Raw genomic sequence first — 12,549 nt, forward strand, 5'->3', positions numbered from 1 at the left:
CTAGTCAAGTTGTACAAGAAACCCCAATCGACCATCGCTACTATTGTGGGCACCAAAAAGACAATCAAGGAAGCTGTTGTTGCCAAAGGTTTAACTGTGTTTTCGAAACAAAGATCGCAAGTGATGGAAGATGTTGAGAGACTCTTATTGGTGTGGATAAATGAAAAACAGCTAGCAGGAGATAGCGTCTCTCAAGCGATCATATGTGAAAAGGCTAGGAAGTTGCATGACGATTTAATTAAAAAAAGGCCTGCAACTAGTGATGATGTGAGTGAATTTAAGGCCAGCAAAGGTTGGTTTGAGAGATTTAAGAAGCGTAGTGGCATCCATAGTGTGATAAGGCATGGTGAGGCTGCCAGTTCGGACCACAAAGCAGCTGAAAAATATGTGCAGGAATTCAAGGAGTATATAGAAACTGAAGGACTGAAACCTGAACAAGTGTTTAATTGTGATGAAACAGGCCTGTTCTGGAAGAAAATGCCAAGCAGGACCTACATTACTCAGGAGGAAAAGGCACTCCCAGGACATAAGCCTATGAAAGACAGGCTTACTCTTCTCATGTGTGCCAATGCTACTGGTGATTGCAAAGTGAAGCCTTTATTAGTGTATCACTCTGAAACTCCCAGAGCGTTCAGGCAAAAGAATGTCCTCAAGGATAATTTGTGTGTGCTGTGGAGGGCAAACAGTAAGGCATGGGTCACTAGGGAATTTTTCTATAACTGGTTACACCATGCATTTGCCCCCAATGTGAAAGATTACCTAACTGAAAAGAAATTAGAACTTAAGTGCCTCCTGGTGTTAGACAATGCCCCTGGTCATCCTACAGACGTGGCAGAGCGACTTTATGGGGACATGAAATTCATTAACATCAAGTTTTTGCCTCCTAATACCACTCCTCTCCTGCAGCCCATGGACCAGCAGGTTATTTCCAACTTCAAGAAACTGTACACAAAAGCTCTGTTTGAAAGGTGCTTTGTAATGACCTCAGAAACTCAACTGACTCTAAGAGAGTTTTGGAGAGATCACTTTAATATCCTCAATTGTGTAAACCTTATAGGTAAGGCTTGGGAGGGAGTGACTAAGAGGACCTTGAACTCTGCTTGGAAGAAACTGTGGCCAGAATGTGTAGACCAAAGGGATTTTGAAGGGTTTGAGGCTAACCCTGAGAGGAGTATGCCAGTTGAGGAATCCATTGTGGCATTGGGAAAGTCCTTGGGGTTGGAGGTTAGTGGGGAGGATGTGGAAGAGTTGGTGGAGGAGGACAATGAAGAACTAACCACTGATGAGCTGATAGATCAACTTCAAGAGCAAGAGGCCAGACCTGGGGAAACTGGTTCAGAGGAGGGGAGAGAGAAATTGAAGAAGTTGCCTACTACAAAGATAAAGGAAATCTGTGCTAAGTGGCTTGAAGTGCAAACCTTCATGGATGAAAATCACCCTCACACAGCTATTGCAAGCCGTGCTGGTGACTATTACACTGACAATGTTGTGAAACACTTTAGGGAAGTGATAAAGGAACGAGAGGTACAGGCCACTATGGACAGATATCTTGTGCGAAAGAAGTCCAGTGACTCTGAAGCTGGCCCTAGTGGCATTAAAAAAAGAAGGGAAGTAACCCCAGAAAAGGACTTACTACCTCAAGTCCTAATGGAAGGGGATTCCCCTTCTAAACAGTAAGAAGATAATGCTCTCCCCTCCTCCCATCCCATCAATCATCACCAGATCTTCAATAAAAGTAAGTGTCATGTAAGTGTGCATGCCTTTTTCAGTTTGTGTGTATTAAAATTAATATTTCATGTGGTAAAAAAAAATTTTTTTTCATACTTTTGGGTGTCTTGCACGGATTAATTTTATTTCCATTATTTCTTATGGGGAAAATTCATTCACATAACGATTATTTCGCATAACAATTACCCCTCTTGCACGGATTAAAATCGTTAACCGGGGGTCCACTGTATTAGCTTTCTCTTGCGTTGAGGAACAACCGACCGTGAGCCACGAGTGCCCACACCAGAGGTAGAAGGTTGAGGATCGTCAGGGTTTTCTGCACTATTATCGATATCCTGGTCATTCTTTTCGGTCACTAACTGATCAAAGCCGTAGACTTCGTCTTCATTTCCACTTCCATCAGTGTCAGAACTATCAGATAGGAAGAGGAGAGTCCCAATTTTCCGGGGAGTGAGAGCTGACTTGCGACGAGGCATGGTGAACAAGGGTAACTGAGCCGGTGTTCCCAGAATGCTATGTGGGCGCCTAGATTTTTTGGTTATGGCGCACACCCACCACACAGACCCGTTCTCTCACATGTAGGCCTATGAGTGCTTTCGCGCTAAATTTGATGGCGCTAGAATTTTGGCGTAGATCTACGGTTTGGACACTCAACGTGAAGCCGTAGGTCTACGGGGCGGACCCTGAAAGGGTTAATATAAATTAGTGTTAACTTGTTGTCTAGTATTTATTGCATATTTTATATGTGCTTTGATAATAATACTTGTGGACCTGTGTGGTAGCTAGGCGGAGGGATAACATTCGTTTTCTCTGGTCAGGCACGTGAGAAAATGTGTGTGAATCTGCGTTTGACCCAGCCCCTCCCCCACTCCACTTTGGTTTACAATTTTCGGCATGAATTATTCATTACTTCTCCCTTAGTTTATGATGGCAACTAAAGGTAGTTGTTAGAAACGATTAAATTCAGTGAACAAGGTATGTCGATGCTAATAATATGGCTTTGGGTCACAGTGTAGGTAGCCGGTAGGTGTAGCCCAGGTGGGCTACACCTACCGGCTACTTACACCGACTCCCTACAAATAAATACTACTCGCCTCTCGTCCTACATTAAGACTACACATATTTTAAGGTAAATAGTGAGTGTACTGTATGTGTATTTTAACTCTGGGCTGTTTTAAATATCGTATATTAAGTAGGAGACGGGGAGCCAGGGCTACCTACAAATAAGTACCACTCACCTCTCGCCCTACATTAAGATTACAAATACTCTAAGATAAGTAATGAATGTACTCTGTATACATTTTACTTTTTGTGTTTTTAATGCCTAGTTCTATTACTAACTTAATATAAGTTAGTGTAAACTTCTTGTCTGGCATTTATATGCATTTATAAATGGAAAAAATGGAGTTCTGCTTTCCGGCGATGTCTGCTTTCCGGCGATAGCCTGGAACCTAACCCGCCATATAAATGGGGCCCTACTGTATATGTCTGGAGTTTTGATATGAGCTGAGGTAGGATGATACCTCTTAGCTTGTAAATATGACTGTGTATAATAATCTTTGATGTAAACACTGTGTTAGGATTAGTATGCATATCATTACCTATGTTATCAGTGCACAAGTAACCAGTGAAACTTTAAATATCTTCTTTTCACAGGGGCAACACCTCTCCAACTGGCAGAATGGAAGAATTATGTTGACATTATTACATTGTTGAAAGATCACAAATATAACACCAGCTTAATTAATGGTGAGTGTTGCATTCACCATTTATGCTTGTATTAATACAGATGCCTCAGTAACAAGCATGCAGTATTGTATGTGACTGTAGGTTCCTCAGTAACAGGAATACAGAATCGCTCTATACGTGTATATGACTTTAGCTTCAATAACAATAATAAAATCTTGTTATCCAGTCTGATGTTGCACAGCAAAAAAAAAAAAAAAAAAAAAAAAAGTTATAACATGTTGTAGCATGTGGTAAATTTTGGAAAAAATAAGCATCATCTCACATTGCAAGTTAAATCCCAATTGAACATGCCATAAGCTACAGTACATTCCCTCCATCTATGCCATGTTTAGCCTACAGGCAAGCCCAGTGTTTTTAAGGGGAAAGCATATTGTCACCCTATTATGTAAACATCCTCTCGTGCTCCAGTTGCCTCATGGCCATGTACAGTAACTACTCAGTTGTCCATGATATAACCCTTAAACTGTCCAGACGTAGATCTACGTTCATACGCGTGGTGCTCCGAACGTAGATCTTCGTTCAATTTTACATTCTTTATGTAAAAAAGAGTAGATCTACGTTCGAAGCGCTACGCATACGAATGTAGATCTACGTTTGGACAGTGTAAGGTTAAGTGAGTTTGGATCTTTTCATCACCTTATCTCATCTCTGGATATTAACCATGACACCCAATAAAAATAGTAGTGAAGCTGAAGGCGTGAAGAATAAACCTGAAAGTATGAGCATTTTGAAAAAATATAGGTATTAGATAAACCTAAATGCTGGGTCACATAAATGAAGCAATACAGTGGACCTCCACTTTACGATCAGCTCCCAATGCGGCCAATTATGTAAGTGTATTTATGTAAGTGCGTTTGTACGTGTATGTTTGGGGGTCTGAAATGGACTAATCTAATTCACAATATTCCTTATGGGAACAAATTCTTTCAGTAATGGCACCTGAACATACTTCTGGAATGAAATAATATCGTAAGCCGGGGGTCCACTGTATTTTGTACAATTAGAAAGAATGAAGTGTAGACCTTTGGCAGTGAGTAATCCTGATTGTGACAGGCTGAAAAGAATGTTAAAGAGGTCAGTACAGTTAAGTAAAACAGCAAAGTTGCTGAATGTGTGGGTAGAGCAGAAAACAAGGAGAGTTGCCTATAAGACTGTCATCGGCAAGGAAAAGGCAGCACAAGTGTGTCCATTTGGTTCTGGATGGTTAGCTGTTTGAAAGTGTGCATTCAGCAGCATAATAACAAAATTTAGTGGAAAAGTGCTTCTACTGACCATGCTACTGCAGAGAATTTCCCTGCCCATTTGGAGGAAATTATTTCTGAGGGTAGCCTTAAGCAAGCAAATGTTCATTGCTGACAAGACAGGCATATTTTTCTAGAAGATGCCATCTTGAACTTAAACCAGCAAACAAGAAAAAAGTGCACCTGGATTCAAGGCAGTGGAGAATTGTTCGAACTTGCTTCTGTGTGCTAATGCATCAGATGATTTCAGGTCAAGCCCTATGTTATTTATCATTGACAGAATCCTTATCCTTTAAACATTAAAGACAAAACTACAGTTGGCCCTTGAAGAACACAGGTTTGGACTGCTTGGGTCCACTTATACCCAGATTTTTTTTCAGTAAATATATTGGAAAATTTTTTAGAGATTTGCGACCAAAAAAAAATAAGAAACTTGGGTATGTCATGAATGCATAAAATATATGTAGATTGTACTAGTCTATTACAGTCTCTCCTCACTTAGCAATGTGCACTTTGGCAGCAACCTGAAATACAGCACCCATATCCAACGCATAACAAAAAAAGTATCCAAAACAGTTGGGATCCTCTCTAAGATGTGTTACTACATACTACAGTCAGCCCTACTAACACTATACCATTCACTCTTCTGTCACTACCTCACCTATGCTATTTGTGCCTGGGGATCAACAGCAGCAACCTACCTAAAGCCAATAATAACCAAACAAAAAGCTGCAGAATTATCATGCAATCCAATACTAGGCAACACCCCCCTCCCCACTCTTCAAAGATTTAAACTTACTCACTGTACAGAACATCCACACCTACTACTGTGCAACCTACAAGTCCCATAGGCACAATACCAGACACAAAAATCTCTGACATTCTTCATGTCTGGCTAAACCTCTACAAAAATTCAATGTACAGTAGGGCCCTGCTTTTCGGCGTTTCACCTTACGGCATTCTGCTAATATGGCAATCTTAGATTATGACCTAAACTTTCTATAGGGCAAGCGGTCTTTCGAATACAGTGCGTGCCACTCGGTTTGTTTACATTCTCCATGAGCTCATCTCTCCATTATGTAATAATAATCACTCTTGGGTACATTAAATGTCTAATTTTATGTCTATATAGATATTATCATTAATCCGTTTATAACATTTTCTTCAAAATTATATAAGAAACACATTACATAGCATATAAACATGCTGTTTATATGCTGTGGAGGTGTGGTTGCCGGGTGGAGGGAAAACATTACATAATGCTAATAAAAATCACTCTTGGGCACATTAAATAACTTTTTTCGTTAATATAGACATTTTCATTAATCCCTCTAATATACCATACCCCGGCCGGGATTGAACCCGCGGTCAGAGAGTCTCAAAACTCCAGACCATCGCGTTAGCCACTAGACCAGCTAGCCACAACTAGGTATATTTCTACACCTAGTTGGACGAATCTTATTGTGGCTAGCTGGTCTAGTGGCTAACGCGACGGTCTGGAGTTTTGAGACTCTCTGACCGCGGGTTCAATCCCGGCCAGGGTATAGTTTGTTTGCAATCGTGTCATTACGATTTCGTGAGTCATCCCTCTAATATATTCATAGAATGTTTTCTAATGAATTTATGTCCATTCTGTAATATGGAGACCAGAACTGAGCTGCGTAATCTAGTTGAGGCCTTACTAATGATGTATAAAGCTGTAATATAACCTCTGAACTTCTGTTGCTTACACTTCTTGATATATATCCCAGTAATCTGTTTGCCTTATTATCACTCGTGTATTTTTTTTTTTCTCTCTCAACAAGTTGGCCGTCTCCCACCGAGGCAGGGTGACCCAAAAAGAAAGAAAAAATCCCCAAAAAGAAAATACTTTCATCGTCATTCAACACTTTCACCTCACTCACACATAATCACTGTTTTTGCAGCGGTGCCCAGAATACAACAGTGTAGAAGTATATATACGTATAAAAATACACAATATATCCCTCCAAACTGCCAGTATCTCAAACCCCTCCTTTAGAGTGCAGGCATTGTACTTCCCATTTCCAGGACTCAAGTCCGGTTATATAAAATAACCAGTTTCCCTGAATCCCTTCACTAAATATTACCCTGCTCACACTCCAACAGCTCGTCAGGTCCCAAATACTATTCGTCTCCATTCACTCCTATCTAACACGCTCACACATGCTTGCTGGAAGTCCAAACCTCTCGCCCACAACACCTCCTTTACCCCTCCCTCCAACCTTTTTGAGGATGACCCCTACCCCACCTTCCTTCCCCTACAGATTTATATGCTCTCCATGTCATTCTACTTTGATCCATTCTCTCTAAATGACCAAAACACCTCAACAAACCCTCTTCCGCCCTCTGTCTAAAATTTTATTAACTCCACACCTCCTAATTTCCACACTCCGAATTTTCTGCATAATATTTGCACCACACATTGCCCTTAGACAGGACATCTCCACTGCCTCCAACCGCCTCCTCGCTGCAGCATTTACCACCCAAGCTTCACACCCATATAAGAGTGTTGGTACTACTATACTTTCATACCTCCATAGATAACATTTTTTGCCTCCACATACACCTCAATGCACCACTCGCCTTTCTTCATCAGTTCTATGATTAACCTCATCCTTCATAAATCCATCCGCTGACACGTCAACTCCCAAATATCTGAAAACATTCACTTCTTCCATACTCCTCCTCCCCAATTTAATATCCAATTTTTCTTTATCTAAATCATTTGATACTCTCATCACCTTACTCTTTTCTATGTTCACTTTCAACTTTCTACCTTTACACACACTCCCAAATTCGTCCAGTAACCTTTGCAATTTTTCTCCCATAAGCACAGTATCATCAGCAAAAAGTAACTGTCACTTCTCATCTTGTATTTAATTCCCCATAATTTAATCACATCCCTCTCCCAAACACCCTATCATTTACTTCTTTTACAACCCCATCTATAAATATATTAAACAACCATGGTGACATTACACATCCCTGCCTAAGATTTACTTTTACCAGGAAGTAGTCTTCCTCTCTTCTTCACACCCTAACCTGAGCCTCACTATCCTCATAAAAACTCTTTACAGCATTTAGTAACTTACCACCTATTCCATATACTTGTAACATCTGCCACATTGCTTCCCTATCCCCTCTATCATATGCCTTTTCTAAATCCATAAATCCCTACCTTTATCTAAATACTGTTCACATATATGCTTCAATGTAAACACTTGATCTACACATCCCCTACCCACTCTGAAACTTCCTTGCTCATCTGCAATCCTACATTCTGTCTTACCTCTAATTCTTTCAATTATAACCCTACCGTACACTTTTCCTGGTATACTCAATAAACTTGTTCCTCTATAATTTTTACAATCTCTTTTGTCCCCTTTCCCTTTATATAAAGGGACTATACATGCTCTCTGCCAATCCCTAGGTACCTTCCCCTCTTTCATACATTCATTAAACAAAAGTACCAACCACTCCAACACTATACATGTATATCCCCCTGCTTTTAACATTTCTGTCATGATCCCATCAGTTCCAGCTTCTTTACCCCCTTTCATTCTATGTAATGTCTCGCGTACCTCCCCCACACTTACATTCTGTTCTTCTTCACTCCTAAAAGATGGTATACCTCCCTGACCAGTGCATGAAATTACCGCCTCCCTTTCTTCCTCAACATTTAAAAGTTCCTCAAAATATTCTCGCCATCTACCTAATACCTCCCTCTCCCCATCTACTAACTCCCCTACTCTGTTTTTAACTGACAAATCCATACTTTCCCTAGGCTTTCTTAACTTGTTTAACTCACTCCAAAATTTTTTCTTATTTTCATTAAAATTTCTTGACAGTGCCTCTCCCACTCTATCATCTGCTCTCCTTTTGCACTCTCTCACCACTCTCTTCACCTTTCTTTTACTCTTCATATACTCGAGGGGCTTGGACTTCCAGCAGGCATGCGTGAGCGTGTTTGATAGGAGTGAATGGAGACAAATGGTTTTTAATACTTGACGTGCTGTTGGAGTGTGAGCAAAGTAACATTTATGAAGGGATTCAGGGAAACCGGCAGGCCGGACTTGAGTCCTGGAGATGGGAAGTACAGTGCCTGCACTCTGAAGGAGGGGTGTTAATGTTGCAGTTTAAAAACTGTAGTGTAAAGCACCCTTCTGGCAAGACAGTGATGGAGTGAATGATGGTGAAAGTTTTTCTTTTTCGGGCCACCCTGCCTTGGTGGGAATCGGCTAGTGTGATAATAAAAATAATAAAATAAATAATACTCTGCTTTTCTTATAACACTTCTGCTTTGTAAAAACCTCTCATAAGCTAACTTTTTCTCTTTTATCACACCCTTTACTTCATCATTCCACCAATCACTCCTCTTTCCACCTGCCCCCACCCTCCTATAACCACAAACTTCTGTCCCACATTCTAATACTGCATTTTTAAAACTATTCCAACCCTCTTCAACCCCCCCCCCCTACTACTCATCTTTGCACTAGCCCACCTTTCTGCCAACAGTCGCTTATATCTCCCCCGAACTTCCTCCTCCCTTAGTTTATACACTTTCACCTCCCTCTTACTTGTTGTTGCCACCTTCCTCTTTTCCCATCTACCTCTTACTCTAACTGTAGCTACAACTAAATAATGATCCGATATATCAGTTGCCCCTCTATAAACATGTACATCCTGGAGCCTACCCATCAACCTTTTATCCACCAATACATAATCTAACAAACTACTTTCATTATGTGCTACATCATACCTTGTATATTTATTTATCCTCTTTTTCATAAAATGTGTATTACTTATTACCAAATCTCTTTCTACACATAGCTCAATTAAAGGCTCCCCATTTACATTTACCCCTGGCACCCCAAATTTACCTACTACTCCCTCCATAACATTTTTACCCACTTTAGCATTGAAATCCCCAACCACCATTACTCTGGCACTTGATTCAAAGCTCCCCACGCATTCACTCAACATTTCCCAAAATCTCTCTCTCCTCTACACTTCTTTCTTCTCCAGGTGCATACACGCTTACTATAACCCACTTTTCACATCCAATCTTTATTTTACTCCACATAATCCTTGAATTAATACATTTATAGTCCCTCTTTTCCTGCCATAACTTATCCTTCAACATTATTGCTACTCTTTCTTTAGCTCTAACTCTATTTGAAACCCCTGACCTAATCCCATTTATTCCTCTCCATTGAAACTCTCCCACCCCCTTCAGCTTCGTTTCGCTTAAAGCCAGGACATCCAGCTTCTTCTCATTCATAACATCCACAATCATCTCTTTCTTATCATTTGCACAACATCCACGCACATTCAGACTTCCCACTTTGACAATTTTCTTCTTCTTATTTATTTATTTATTTATTTATTTATTTATTTATTTACAATTTGAGCACACATACAGAGGTACAAAAAAATACAGATAAGAGCAGCATGCCAAAGCCACTTATACTATGCATAGCATTACGGGCTGGCTTAAAATTAACTTAAGATTAACTAAGCAATGATGAAATCAGTGATAAGACATTAATGTAAACAGATTACTATAAAGCACAAGTGAGTATTACAAAGACAGGTCATATGGTTGCATGCATTGTTGTACATTCAGTCATATGGAGTATTCTGTTAGGTAGTGTATTTAAAAAATAATAAAGTTAGATTGGGTTTTAGGTTTAACATTTATGTGATATAATTGTGAGAAACATTTAAGATATACAATTTATAAGGTTCAGTTATTCAGTATTTATTTGGTTTTGGGTGAGTAAGTGATCTTTGAGAAGAGACTTGAATTTATAAACAGGTAGTGTTTCTTTTATATTTACAGGTAATGAATTCCAGATTTTAGGGCCTTTTATGTGCATTGAGTTTTTGCATAGTGTGAGATGGACACGAGGAACATCAAAGAGTGATCTGTGCCTTGTGTTATGGTCATGTGTTCTGTTGAGGTTGGCAAGGAGATGTTTGAGGGGAGGGTTAATATCAGAGTTAAGTGTTCTATGTATGTAATAGGTGCAGTAATAAGTATGGATGTTTTGTATGGTGAGTAGGTTTAGTGTATTGAATATTGGTGGAGTGTGCTGCCTGTAGTGAGAATTTGTTATCATTCTTTTGTTATCATTATTCTTTTTAGTAATCTTTACAGGAAAAGGGGTTACTAGCCCATTGTTCCCGGCATTTTAGTTGACTTTTACAACACTCATGGCTTACGGAGGAAAGATTCTTATTCCACTTCCCCATGGATATAAAAGGAAAAGTAATAAGACCAAGAACTATTAAGATAAAATCAAAGAAAACTCAGATGAGTGTGTATAAATAAACGTGTACATGTATGTGTAGTGTGACCTAAGTGTAAGTAGAAGTAGCAAGACATACCTGTAATCTTGCATATTTATGAGACAGACAAAAGACACCAGCAATCCTACCATCATGTAAAAAAATTACAGGCTTTTGTTTTACATTCACTTGGCAGGACGGTAGTACCTCCCTGGGTGGTTGCTGTCTACCAACCTACTACCAACTACTACCTTTCTTTTACTCTCCATATATTCTGCTCTTCTTATAACACTTCTTTGTAAATACCTCTCATAAGCTATCTTTTTCTCTTTTATCACACCCTTTGCTTCATCATTCCACCAATCACTCCTCTTTCCTCCTGCACCCACCCTCCTATAACCACAAACTTCTGCCCCACATTCTAATACTGCATTTTTAAAACTATTCCAACCCTCTTCAACCCCCCCCCCCCACTACTCATACCTGCATCAGCCCACCTTTCTGCCAATAGTTGCTTATATTTCACCCGAACTTCCTCTTCCCTTAGTTTATACACTTTCACCTCCCTCTTACTTGTTGTTGCCATTTTCCTCTTTTCCCATATACCTCTTACTCTAACTGTAGCTACAACTAGATAATGATCCGATATATCAGCTGCCCCTCTATAAACGTGTACATCCTGGAGCCTACCCATCAACCTTTTATCCACCAATACATAATCTAACAAATTATTTTCATTACGTGCTACATCATACCTTGTATATTTATTTACCCTCTTTTTCATAAAATATATATTACTTATTACCAAACCTCTTTCTACACATAGCTCAATTAAAGGCTCCCCATTTTCATTTACCCCTGGCACCCCAAATTTACCTACTACTCCCTGCACAACATTTTTACCCACTTGAGCATTAAAATCCCCAACTACAAGTACTCTCACACTTGGTTCAAAACTCCCCATGCATTCACTCAACATTTCCCAAAATCTCTCTCTCCTCTATACCTCTCTCTTGCCCAGGTGCATATACGATTACTATAACCCACTTCTCACATCCAACCTTTATTTTACTCCACATAATCCTTGAATTAATACATTTAGAGTCCCTCTTTTCCTGCCATAGATTATCCTTCAACATTATTGCTACTCCTTCTTTAGCTCTTGCTCTATTAGAAACCCCTGACCTAATCCCATTTCTTCCTCTTCAGCTTTGTTTCACTTAAAGCCAGAACATTCAGCTTCTTCTCATTCATAACATCCACAATCATCTCTTTCTTATCATTCACACAACATCCACGCACATTCAGACTTCCCACTTTGACAGTTTTCTTCTTATTATTCTTTTTAGTAATTATTACAGGAAAAGGGGTTGCTAGCCCATTGTTCCTGGCATTTTAGTTGACTTTTACAACACGCATGGCTTACGGAGGAAAGATTCTTATTCCACTTCCTCATGGATATAAAAGGAAAAGTCAAAAGACACCAGCAATCCTACCATCATGTAAAACAATTACAGGC

General features: G+C 39.6%; 1 protein-coding gene across 11 annotated transcripts in view; it reads left to right on the forward strand.

Annotated features, from left to right (window-relative positions):
* Positions 1-12,549, forward strand: part of LOC128690257 (uncharacterized) — a 92,461-nt gene that overhangs the window by 25,086 nt on the left and 54,826 nt on the right. For all 11 annotated transcript variants that reach the window (XM_070090583.1, XM_070090585.1, XM_070090584.1 and 8 more), the window contains one exon: positions 3,385-3,477. In XM_070090583.1, coding sequence (XP_069946684.1) covers positions 3,385-3,477 — 93 coding nt within the window. The remainder of the gene's footprint in view (positions 1-3,384; positions 3,478-12,549) is intronic.

This window comes from Cherax quadricarinatus, chromosome 32 (genome assembly GCF_038502225.1).
Source record: "Cherax quadricarinatus isolate ZL_2023a chromosome 32, ASM3850222v1, whole genome shotgun sequence".
Taxonomy (NCBI): domain Eukaryota; kingdom Metazoa; phylum Arthropoda; class Malacostraca; order Decapoda; family Parastacidae; genus Cherax; species Cherax quadricarinatus.